We start from the raw sequence: 12,498 nt of genomic DNA, 5'->3' as shown, positions 1-12,498 counted from the left end.
AGCTGCTAATGTGTTGCCAGCATTCTTGCTGACCGCACAAGGCGGCATCCAGTCTATGCCCAACCGCCTGCGTTGGTGGTATAGTGGTGAGCATAGCTGCCTTCCAAGCAGTTGACCCGGGTTCGATTCCTGGCCAACGCATTGCCTTTTGCTCAAGCTGTCGTTAAAACAGTCGTCCGGGGCCCCTGGCCAACTCCTCATTTAACTCGTGGCTGGAGCAAAACTTTTGCATGGGTCTTTGGGCAGCAGTAAAGGACTAGGTCTCCCCGTCGGGGAATCGAACACCGGTCTTCCGCGTGACAGGCGGAGATACTGTCCACTATACTAACGAGGAGTTGCAGAGACAGGTAGTCGCCCCCGATCAGCGCCCCCCCCCCCGACCAGGAACGGCCTCATGCGTCATTTTAGGTCATCGCTTCACAGAAGCCAGTGAAGCCAAACAAATCATCTAATACCACTTAAATATGAAGTGTCTGTGTAAAACGGGTTACGTTATTAAATTAGAGAGCTTGCTTTTTTAATAAAGAGCCTGGTAGGTCCGGTCAAAAAGTTCATGCGTTTTTTTCCAGTGCCGGGCCCAAACAAAGAGAGTTTCGGTTCCTGCCAGCTGCTAATGTGTTGCCAGCATTCTTGCTGACCGCACAAGGCGGCATCAAGTCTATGCCCAACTGCCTGCGTTGGTGGTATAGTGGTGAGCATAGCTGCCTTCCACGCGGGGGCCAGGCATTTATACCTGTAGATCGGTGACTAGCCAATCAGAAGCGAGAAAAATTTGAGGGCGTGTTCCAGGTTTTATCAATATTATTCCTCACTGAAACTTCGCTTCGAATCCCAGCTGAGGTGAAAATGAAGATGTTATTTATACCTTTTGACACATTCACTAATTCATATATTTAATGGAGTATGAATCAGTAATCACTTTACTTTTGTTTTCTAATATGAAACTTGCTTCTGAAGGATACTTATTTTACTGATAAATTAATTGGTGCACTGTGATATATTACCTATTGGGCTTGCCCAAAATAACAGTCCTTATTTTACTGATAAATTAATTGGTGCAATGTGATATATACTGTAACTTATTGTGCTTGTCCAAAATAACAGTCAAGGATTTAGGGACATTTTCAGTTAAATTATGTTTTAATAAAAAATAAACATCCAAAAGAATAAAAGTATACCTTTATAAAATATACAATTATAAAATAATACCTTTTTCATTTTAAAAGACTAATTATACCACAACACTATGTACAGTACATGTTAAGTACACAATAATGTGAACCAAGGCAATTGGATTGAATGAACCAATAAAAAAAAAATGGGAATATCTCAACATGACCAAAAGAAATAATCAATCTATGAAATCAAGTGACAGTTTAAAAACACCTACTGAACAAAGGTCTATGGAAGAATAAAAAAGAAACAGGCTGAAACAGGCTACACAGTACTTTTTCAGTTAAACAAAGTTCCTACTGCCCATGTGCATGTATACAGTACAGTTATAAATATGATTGTGCCAAAAGTAACAAACTAATAAAAAGTAAGAACAATATAACAACATGCTTAAGAAATATTATATGCAAAAAAAATCTTACAGGTGAGATGCAAAGTATTTACAATTACAAAAGATTAATAGTGCTTTCCATCATCCAAATAATCATAGAGTTTTGAACGAATTGTAAAAACATTTTAACTGATAAATTATGCATATAACAGTAAATGTTGCAGACTTTTTTAACATTTTACAATCATGCATGGACCCACATGGCATTCTAAAGTAAAAAAAAACAAAAACCAGAAAGACAAATAAGGCAAGAACAAACCACAGTGGTTTCAGCATGTAAAAGATATCCATAACAAGATACAGAGTTATTTTTTTACGATACAATAATTACAATGTACACATTCAAAACCAGGAAACATGAGGGCAGTCACTTTCCCTTTTCTGCTACCCATCTCTTCCTTTCTGCCTCATAAAAGGAAGATTGACAGAACTCTCCCCAAGTCATCTCGTGAGTCATCCCCTCTGTCCGATATAGGGAAAACACTTTGGCAGGACAATATACATATTTCCCTGCCACACCAGGGAATCCAGTATGTGTATGTGGACTATCTGGGCCTTGTTTGAGGGGCTTGTGGCAGAACCTACAGAGGCGACCAGTGGGATGCTGCTCCATGGCCTTTCTCTTTCCCCGCTCCTCCATTACCTGTCTTGCCTCTGCAGAGCGCTGCTTTGCGGCCTGTAGCTCTTGATTAAAAAAAGGTGTTTCAGCAAAGTCAGCAAACGGCATTCGAGGATTGGTGAGGCCTTCCGCTGCATACATCTGGTATACCTTTGTAGAGCAGTAAAAGTACTTCACGCTCCCAGACTGATAAAAAAAATGAATGGAGGATCCATCACCAAGGTAACGTGACTTTGGCTGGCCACATGCAAGACAGTTCCGTGTCCTCTTTATAACAGGCTGTTGCTGTTGCTGCTGCTTCTCCACAATCTCTTTCACCATCTGTTCAATCTCACCCTTAGTTAGCGGGGACTCCTGGGGCTTATTTCTGGGTGGGTTCACTGGGGCAGGTGGGAGGGTTACCACTGGAACACTTACAGTTTCACTACCTTTTGTGAGGTGATGCCACAGCTGCTGGGTCTCCAGGAGTTTCTCTGGACTGGTGTTCAGGGATGAACTTGTGTTCGTCATCTTGGCCAGGTGTTTCACATAACGTGAGATATGCTGTTTTGTGGTGGGGTGTAAGAGGCTATTGGGATCCCTGGAGGCAGCCTGCACAAGGGCAGCATACTCCGCATCCACCTGGGTGAGAAGGTCTTTCTGCCCATGGTACTTTGCCAGAAGGCCATCAATGGAATCCCTCATGGGCTGTGTCCACCGAAAATGGTCCAGGACAAAAAGTAGACCCCCTGCCTTGATAGAACCTGTGCGAGCAGCTCGTGGAGAGGGAGCAAAGGGCAGTGGTGGCGTCATCTCATCTAAAAGAGAGGAAAAGGGACAGGAAAATTAAATAATTTTCCCTTTTATCTCTGAAATATCTGTAGTATTCATATAAATAATGAATAATTAAGGGATGACGATGTGAGCTGAATCACCTTTTACATTGGTGGGCTGTGCAGGCTGGATCATTGTTTGTGAGCCAGGAGAAGCCACACCAAAGATGTCATCCTGGAGCATAGGGTAATTAATTTAGGTTACAATCAGTAATTACATAGTTAGATTTTGTATTTTAGTGATTGGGGATATTTGTAAGTACAACAGTCAAGTTTACCTGAGCAAAGTGTTCCTCCCTCACCTCCTCAGGTGTGTCATCAGGTGGGAAGATCTCACTGAGAGCAGACGGCTGTGAGGACTGATGCTCTCCCTCCCCTGCAACAGGTACCTTCTGGGACTTGTGCTTGTCCCAGTCTAGGGGGACAGGACGACAACCAGGCTCCACATACTGCAGTCCAAACCTTTCTCTGGTGTCTGTCTGTGAGACAAGTAAGGCAGGGTACTTGGCCTGGCCTGTCACCACGTCTGAGAGCTTGTTCAGTTCCATGATCAGCACAGGATCAAAGACTGCAGGCAGCTTCACTCCAGGCTGCTTCAGGTCCACAAGGCGCTGGAAATTCCAGCGAGCCACTCCAATCATGCCCTGCGCCTGGAAAAGTTCTGTGGATACCTGAGTGCCTGTGACCCATCTCGCCTGATGGAAATGGAACCCCTCCTGCTGAGAGGTGCCTCTCACAGGGATCCACACGGGTACAGCTGCCGCCTCCCCCTTCACATGGTTCAGCTGGACCGTTCCACCATGCCTATAGAGGATCCCCTCTTCAATCTCTGGGTCACTGAGGCAGCCTCTGAGGATGTGGACTCGCTGAATCCTCCACACCTTCAACATCGATGGTTTGAACAGTGGCCCACCATCAGGATCGCATTCTAAAAAGAATCTTTGGAGAACGCTCTCCACTCTCTCCAGCAGCTCTTTGGGGTGTGGGACCCTAGTGCGACAGTGCTCCCTGATGTGCTTCTTTGTTGGATTTGCAGGCACTATTCCACAGAAGACATAAGCCTGCTTCAGTCTCTGTAGGTCCGTCTGGTCCACAACACTAAAAGCTGCTGACAGAAACTTGCAGAAAGCACTGTGCAGTGGATGGTGCTCTGAAGTACACTCTCTGGAGAATCGCCGCATGCAGTGGAATAAGTCCAGCTTGATGTTGATGTTGCTATTATATTCTTTGCGGGAGGCACAGGTGTTGATGAGATGCCCAGAGGTAGCCGCAGTCACTATAGCCTCAGTGGTCTTCCAAGAATCCCAGAGGAGGTGCTCCTGGGGATCAGGGTTTGGGATCCTGAAGGCAGCACAGCAATCTCTGTTCCACACACAAAGAGAAGTATATTTAAAATATTAAACATTCAAATAAATAGGATACATGTATTTGCTATACTATATTTTGTTTACTTTACAAATATAATATACTGTAGGTGGGAAGGAAAATGTGATGGCTGGTTCTTACCTGTCAACCCACTGGTAGTTGGCTTTTGGCAGTCCTGCAAAAATGTAACGACGGGACAGCCCCTCATACATTGGCTGCAGGGATTTATCACTTTCAGACTGCAGCATCACCCAGGACAAGATCATCCAGTTTTCATTCATCACAGCGTATGACGACATAGTACCGGATGCAAGCACAACCTTCCGGGCCACCTTGCGGGTATGGTCAGCCCTTAATACCTGTCCAAATGTGCCTTGAAGGAGCAGATTGAGTGTGCTCTCCTGCCTATGGTACTCCTGAATGAGGCAGTCAACCAAGTAGTGGGGTGAGACTGTTACTCCAAACCAGCCGTCCACATCACCATACCCACCAAATGGAGCAGGAGTATTTGTTGCTCTTAGTGCCCCTGTGATGGTCTGCTGACCATAAAGTCCACTGTCTCCATCCAGCACATTCTTAACAGTGGACAGGTAAGCCAGGTGTGCACGCTCATACCTGAGGTGGAGAGCTTCGTTCAACTGATTGGCCATATCATTGGGAGACTTTGCTGTGCGCCGCAACTCATCCATCACAGTCTTACATATGGCCTTCTTGTGCGTCAGAAAAGCTGGAAAAATGTTGCAGAATCGACTTGGCAGCATCTCTATCCATTGGGGTTTGTCTGCAAACCAGTACTTTTTACAGACTTTACAGCTGAGCCGAGAGGCCAGCATGTAGTACTGGCTGCTTGTACCAATAATGACACGGGGTCGTCCAACTCCTGATGAGACGACTTGAGGATTCGGACAGCCGTTCAGACATGGCAGAGTGTAGTTGTTGCGGACTCTTTCCATAATGGTGTGCTCTGGTTTCCAAATGAAGAATGGATGAAGTTGAAAGTATTTTGGTGATGGCAGCTTATAGACAGCATCAATAAGCTCAGGCTGAGGTGGGTAACGCCACAAGGAGATCATGTTCATTGGATGTCTCACCAGTCTAGAGCCTGGCCACAGTCCCAAGTTTTCCATTTCTGTTTTCATCCAGATTCTCTGCTGGTGAGAGCAGTTCCATTGGCTTACATCCTGCTCATAGCCTGGCAGTGGTGGAAGTGCTGGCTTCTCCTCCAACTGAGTTGAGGGGTACCCAGCAGAGGCTGCAGGGAGTGCTGTGGGCGGAGTAGAGGCTGCAAGGAGTCTCGACTGGACAGCAGCTGCAGGGGGGCCTGAGGGAGGAGTAGAGACTGTAGACTGTGCAGAGGTCACTGGGAGGAGGGCTGCAGGACAACATGGTTGACATTAGTCATAGATGAGCATTACATTTGTTAAATAGGTTAAATCTGTTTTAAATTGTATTAAGTAATATTATGTTACATTAAGTCCTTACACTGACAGAGCATGGTTTCCTGCACTGGTCTCAAAGGCGATGTGGACTTGCTTGTCGATAACCCCAATTCAAGCAACTCTGGAGGTACTGGCAAAAGAACCCTCACTGGAGTGAATGGAATTGGTGAAAAACAATAACACTGATCAGAAACAGGCATATCCTTACAGTAGAGTCGGCATGTGTACACGTCCATATACTAACCTGGATGTGGAGATGCAGTAGCACTATATTCATCAGGCCGGACTGGTTTTAGGAGTGTTGCTGGTGGTTTACGCCTCCCTAACACAGAAAAATGTAATGTCATTCTAAATACCCTGTAGTACTGTCCCTTAATAAATGTGTTATTACGTAGTAATGTAAATGCATGCAAACCCATAAAACACATGTCAAGACTCTTTATAATATTAAAGGTGTGGTATGTTAATGCATTACCATTACATGAGTACTACATTGCATGAGTACTCTACAGCTTCATGTATCAAAACGGATGCATCATTCTAGTCCAAATTAATACATATTTGTACTTTTGCTGTACTTCTGCATTTTGGTACATACCAAACCTTTAAAGTATAGCATGCAAAAAAACATGCAAAACAAGAACTCTGTACTTACCCTCAATGATGAGATATAAATGCCTTATAAATGTTAGTAGAACAATTGAACACAAGAATTAGAACAGGCCTGAACGTGGCCTAACCAACAAACAGCAACAAATCAATGTAGAACAGATAATCCTGATTCATGTCAGAATCATCCCTAGCATGCAGTAGACAAGACCTTTGACCACTGGGACTCCAACAACTTCTGAACCTGAAAGCATAGTAAAGATAATTTAACTTTCAAGCAATTACAACATAAACAGACACAATGACATATAAAACCCTTTACTGTTAAAGTACAGTACACACCAAACTACACAAAGATGTGAAAAATGTAAAACACTGCTACGTGTCTTTTGCTTGTTCAGTATACAGTGGTGTGTACAGGAGTCACACGTACATGTATGTGCACAAATACACTGTATATACAGTATATATGCACAATTGATCTGAATCTTGAATTGAGTTGAAACTGAATCAACACTGAAGTGACTTGAGCTGAATAATGTCGCAATTGGCTTGTTAGAGCTGCTTTACAGCATCATTTGTTTTGAATTTGTTACTATTGTGAAGCTGCTGCGAAAATCTATACTGTAGCTTGTATGTATATTCAGTATACAGTTTACACACATTGAATATGCATACAAGCCAAGTCAGAAAGTCAACTTTATTTCTAAAGCACTGTATGTGTGTGTGTGTGTGTGTGTGTGTGTGTGTTTGTGTGTGCATATATAAGTATTACATATGTATGTAAAAGTTTGTTTTTCAATTGCGTGTAATGCGTATAAGCGTATAATGTGCTTGCAGTTTTGCAGACTTGGTCTGAAGATTAGGTACATGACTGAATGGTTTTACTGAGTGGGCCTCAAGTTCCACCTTTAGTGTGTAATCAATTTGAAAAAACTGTAGTATAATAATTTACGGGCATTAGAACAGGCCTGATCACGCCTAATAAACAAACAGTGATTTGACAGTGTGTTGGATGGATAATCCTGATTGAAGTCAGAATCATCCCCAGTGTGCATTCAGAATAGGACCTTTGGCCATAGGGACTCCAACATCTCGTGAACCTGAGTGCACAGCGCAGAAACAATGTAACATCCCAAACATTTACCATCTTGAATAACGCTGAATAAAAATGTAATGATGTTTCATGGAAATGAATGCAGTTTGATAGAGCATGTATGTGCATGTATGTGGTTCTCACTCAGTTGGCCTGGAATTTTAGATGAAAGAGTGGGTAGCATCATCCTCCCCAATTCTTCACCTTCCTCCACTTCTATGGAAAAAGAACAAACCAAGGATTGGTATGAAAGGATGGAATTATAAATATCATCAACTGTTGTTTATTCAGGGAAAATTGACTGAGCATTAAGCTCTTTTACAGCAGTACCCCGACTCCACATTCATACGAGTGTACATTCAGAATATGATATCAAAAATATGTATATAGCAGTCACAATAAATACTGTGTGTGTGTGTGTGTGTGTGCGTGTGAGCACACATGCACCTACACTACCGGTCAAAAGTTTTGGAAACAGTTGTGTACATTTTTTTTCAGGATTCTTTGATGAATAGAAAGTTTAAAAGAACAGCTTTAATTTGAAATAGAAACTTTTGTGACATTATAAATGCCTTTACTGTAACTTTTGATCAATTTAATTCATCCTTCATGAATAAAAGTATTTATTTATTGTATTTCTTTCCCCCAAAAAATAACTAACAATTCTTACTGACCCCAAACTTTTGAACGGTAGTGTTTAATGTGACAAAAGCTTTCTATTTCAGATAAATACTGTTCTTTTGAACTTTCTATTCTTCAAAGAATCCTGAAATAAAAATGTAAATAACTATTTGTTCTACTGTAATACTGTAACAATAATACTATTGTTGACAATGATAATAATGAGAAATGTTTCTTGAGCATCAAATCATCAGAATCATGTGACACTGTAGACTGGAGTAATGATGCTGAAAAACCCAGCTTTGATCACAGGAATAAATTACACTCTACAATATATACACATAGAAAACTGCTATTTTGAATTCTAATAATATTTCACAATTTTGACTGTTTTTTTTAATCAAATAAATACAGCCTTGGTGAGTAGAACAGACTTAGTAGAACAAATCTTACTGATCCAAAAAATTGTCTGTGTGAGGTTTTCTTACTCAGTTGGGCTTGGAGTTTGGATGGGGATATAGAAAGCATCATTCTCTCCAATTCTTCATCATCCTCCATTTCTGTAAAACAAAGCATAAAAGCAAAGATGCGAATCATATGTCATCCCACATTTACATATATTTTAACATGACCTTATATGTACTGTCAACAAACCTGGAGGATGAGAGGCAGATGCTGTAAGGCCAGCGGAAGCAGGTTCCGCTGAAACACTCTGAAGCTGGCTCTTTTTCTGAGTGAGGTACAGCTGCAGCCGATACATTTTGCTGCCTGGGACACACTGTTTCTGGAGGATGAATGCAGCATATCCATCTGCTCTGCTCTCCCAAACATCCCTCCAAGTCTTTTCTGCATTAATTCCAAAGCCAACCAAGTTGTCATCTTCATTCTTCACAGGTGGTGCCACTGATCTTCCAGTTAAATACTTTAGGAGGTCCTCGATTTCCTGGAAGCTATTACTGTACTCAAGAAATGAAAGTAGGCTGTCCTTCTTGGGACCCTCTGGTTTAAACTGTCCGGCTCTCTCCTCCTCCTCAACCTTCTTAGTCAAGAATATGGTATAGCCTACATCATTCTCTAGTAGCCACCGGAATGACTTGCCTTTGTACTTTCCAAACTGAAGCACATACTCTCCCAGCACCTCTTTTCTGTCTGACACATCTCCTCCTCTCATGAAGACAACAGAGCGGGCATTCTCCTTTACCTTGTCTTCCCTTTGAGGGTCTGATTTGTCCTGGAGATTGGGGTTGTCTTTGATCCTCTTGGCTTCATCTGAGGGATCTTGTCTCAGATATCCAGTCGGTCCTTTCCTGAAGCACACTTTGATCTTGCCTGGGAAGATCACTTTCACCTTCATCCTGCTGTGCTGTACATATACATTCACAAAGAGCTGATTAGTGTTTATGGTCTGTTGCATTAACACACTTAATTAATTAACACACTTCTATTCTGATTTAAATTATCTTATTTCTTAATAAATAAAACAACAATTCAATGAACCATTTTATTATGAAATACAAATTCATATTAATTGCACAATATCCTCTTTGACACTATTATTGTGTTTATTGATCTATTTTATCATAATAAAATGTTATTCATATAATATATCATTAAATTGCACATTTTTTTTTGTAATTTAAATGTAATATATTTGTGTGTACTATATATTACATTAAAAGTACTACATCACACTGCACTGTTATCATATATATTTTAAACATTTTATTTGAGTCCATAGTAAGAAATCAATGATGAAACATTCACCTTTACAAACAAAGATACTCTTATAAAATAACAGCTGTATTTAACGTTACAACGAGGAGTTTGGTTTACTGGGTTTCTTAACGTCACAAACAATTCAACACAATTAACAATACGATAACATGATAATATACATGCAATTTAAACGATAAAATATATGAATAATAATGTATATGCGGTCACCTGAGGTAAAATCCGTCTGAAGGTAACGTTAGTGTAGAATGTAAATATTTGTTGTAAAAAAACAAAACAATTTGCTGACAATTCGGTAAAATCTGTCTGAAGGTAATTTAGACTGTAAATATTTGTTGAAAAAACCCAAAACAATTTGCTGACAATTCGGTAAACAAATATCTCCGATCGTAAAACGGGTCTCCCCTCCTCCACTGCGAATGATTGACAGATGACACTACGCTTCTTAAATTCCCCGCCACGGAAAAACGAAACAGCGCCATGAAGTCTAAGTGTGGCCAAAAGTATATTGCATCCGTAGTGTTAAGCACTACCATAGAGAATGAATGGGAAAAGTTAAGAGAAGTTAAGCTTAGCCATTTTCGGCTCCCGCGCAGTTGACCCGGGTTCGATTCCCGGCCAACGCATTGCCTTTTGCTCAAGCCGTCGTTAAAACAGTCGTCCGGGGCCCCTGGCCAACTCCTCATTTAACTCGTGGCTGGAGCAAAACTTTTGCATGGGTCTTTGGGCAGCAGTAAAGGCAGAGATGGGGGACTCGAGTCACATGACTTGACTCGAGTCAGACTCGAGTCGCAAATTTAAGGACTTGAGACTTGCTTGACTAAATTAAAAAAATGACTCGACTTGACTTTGACTTGAGATCCAATGACTTGAGACTTGACTTGACTTGAACTGTATGACTCGAGAATGACTTGATATAAATTTTTATATAAATCATCGCAACATCCATTGATAAACAAAATGAAAGCAACGGAACCATTGACGTCATCAGATTCTGCGCGATTGCGTGACGCTGCACAAGTCCAGAAATAGCCTACATCGCGGTGAGCGCGCTAAATACAAAAACATCTCCCTGCATCGTATCTTTTTGGATATAAACACTAGGAAATGACCATATTCATGCAAGAAGATTTTTTGTACGCATAATAACTGGCAAGGGATATCGGACGACCATCACAACCTCGAACAGTCGAACTTCATTCACCACGTCTAAAAGTAAGCTATGGCTTGTTTAACCTGTTTGTTATAATTAATTTGACTATCTTTAAATCTAGAGAGATTAATATTGGTCAAAACAGCATGCCTCTTTATACACAATTATGTTTTCAAATGTAGCTTAATGTTGTCAATATTCAAATGATAATTAATGACGGTATATGTTTTGTATAACATTTGCCACATTTCTTTTTAAATCATGCTTTAAAGCCAAAAATGTTGTTCTTTCCAATGACGAAAAACAATATAGAAAACATTTAGTTTTGTCGTTTATGTTTCTCTTAATGTTATCAGGGTTTGGTGGCAAAAAATGCCAGCAGAATTAATATGCACCTAAAATTCAAAATGTGGTGGAAAAATGGCCCTAGTATGGCCCTTGCCAACTCCTCCTTTAACTCGTGGCTGGAGCAAAACTTTTGCATGGGTCTTTGGGCAGCAGTAAAGGAATAGGTCTCCCCGTCGGGGAATCGAACCCCGGTCTTCCGCGTGACAGGCGGAGATACTGTCCACTATACTAACGAGGAGTTGCAGAGAGGTAGTCGCCCCCGATCAGCGCCCCCCCGACCAGGAACGGCCTCATGCGTCATTTTAGGTCATCGCTTCACAGAAGCCAGTTAAGTCAAACAAATCATCTAATACCATTTAAATATGAAGTGTCTGTGTAAAACGGGTTACGTTATTAAATTAGAGAGCTTGCTTTTTTAATAAAGAGCCTGGTAGGTCCGGTCAAAAAGTTCATGCGTTTTTTTCCAGTGCCGGGCCCAAACAAAGAGAGTTTAGGTTCCTGCCAGCTGCTAATGTGTTGCCAGCATTCTTGCTGACCGCACAAGGCGGCATCCAGTCTTTACCCAACCGCCTGCGTTGGTGGTATAGTGGTGAGCATAGCTGCCTTCCAAGCAGTTGACCCGGGTTCGATTCCCGGCCAACGCATTGCCTTTTGCTCAAGCTGTCGTTAAAACAGTCGTCTGGGGCCCCTGGCCAACTCCTCATTTAACTCGTGGCTGGAGCAAAACTTTTGCATGGGTCTTTGGGCAGCAGTAAAGGACTAGGTCTCCCCGTCGGGGAATCGAACCCCGGTCTTCCGCGTGACAGGCGGAGATACGGTCCACTATACTAACGAGGAGTTGCAGAGATAGGTAGTCGCCCCCGATCAGCGCCCCCCCGACCAGGAAAGGCCTCATGCGTCATTTTAGGTCATCGCTTCACAGAAGCCAGTTAAGCCAAACAAATCATCTAATACCATTTAAATATGAAGTGTCTGTGTAAAACGGGTTAAGTTATTAAATTAGAGAGCTTGCTTTTTTAATAAAGAGCCTGGTAGGTCAGGTCAAAAAGTTAATGCGTTTTTTTCCAGTGCCGGGCCCAAACAAAGAGAGTTTCGGGTCCTGCCAGCTGCTAATGTGTTGCGAGCATTCTTGCTGACC

General features: G+C 41.9%; 2 protein-coding genes and 1 non-coding gene across 6 annotated transcripts in view; 1 reads left to right on the top strand and 2 right to left on the bottom strand.

Annotated features, from left to right (window-relative positions):
* LOC130092435 (uncharacterized) overlaps positions 1-9,510 on the bottom strand; it is a 48,486-nt gene extending 38,976 nt beyond the window's left edge. Inside the window, exons 1-4 of one of the 4 annotated variants that reach the window (XM_056260291.1) lie at positions 8,780-9,510; positions 8,614-8,685; positions 7,649-7,720; positions 6,230-6,652 (exon numbers count right to left, since the gene is read on the bottom strand). In XM_056260291.1, coding sequence (XP_056116266.1) covers positions 6,582-6,652; positions 7,649-7,720; positions 8,614-8,685; positions 8,780-9,479 — 915 coding nt within the window. In that variant the 5' untranslated portion in view covers positions 9,480-9,510 and the 3' untranslated portion in view covers positions 6,230-6,581. Of the gene's footprint in view, positions 1-6,229; positions 6,653-7,648; positions 7,721-8,613; positions 8,686-8,779 lie in introns of those variants that run through there. The other 3 variants (XM_056260292.1, XM_056260294.1, XM_056260293.1) reach the window with 3 other exon arrangements.
* On the bottom strand, positions 1,932-6,483 carry LOC130092369 (uncharacterized). Its single transcript, XM_056260211.1, has 7 exons — positions 6,455-6,483; positions 6,044-6,121; positions 5,843-5,947; positions 4,502-5,720; positions 3,274-4,357; positions 3,098-3,170; positions 1,932-2,980 (listed from the first exon to the last, which is right to left on the bottom strand). The coding sequence occupies exons 3-7, from the start codon at positions 5,853-5,855 to the stop codon at positions 1,932-1,934; spliced, it is 3,438 nt and encodes a 1,145-aa protein (XP_056116186.1). The 5' UTR covers positions 5,856-5,947; positions 6,044-6,121; positions 6,455-6,483.
* A 2,422-nt stretch (positions 9,511-11,932) lies between the features above and the next one.
* Positions 11,933-12,004, top strand: trnag-ucc (transfer RNA glycine (anticodon UCC)). The gene has a single exon. It is a non-coding gene; the product is annotated as a tRNA-Gly (tRNA).
* The last annotated feature ends 494 nt before the right edge of the window (positions 12,005-12,498 follow it).

Source organism: Rhinichthys klamathensis, unplaced genomic scaffold (assembly GCF_029890125.1).
Source record: "Rhinichthys klamathensis goyatoka isolate OS25496 unplaced genomic scaffold, OSU_Roscu_1.1 h1tg000176l_1, whole genome shotgun sequence".
Classification (NCBI taxonomy): Eukaryota; Metazoa; Chordata; class Actinopteri; order Cypriniformes; family Leuciscidae; genus Rhinichthys; species Rhinichthys klamathensis.
This window is presented reverse-complemented; position numbering and strand designations above follow the sequence as displayed.

Bases quoted from the DNA above. Each gene is read 5' to 3' on its own strand.
- LOC130092369 (XM_056260211.1), bottom strand. The intron at 4,358-4,501 runs GTAAGAACCAGC...TGTGTGGAACAG, and splicing joins AACTACCAGTGGGTTGACAG to AGATTGCTGTGCTGCCTTCA. The intron at 3,171-3,273 runs GTAAACTTGACT...CCTATGCTCCAG, and splicing joins GGGAGGAACACTTTGCTCAG to GATGACATCTTTGGTGTGGC.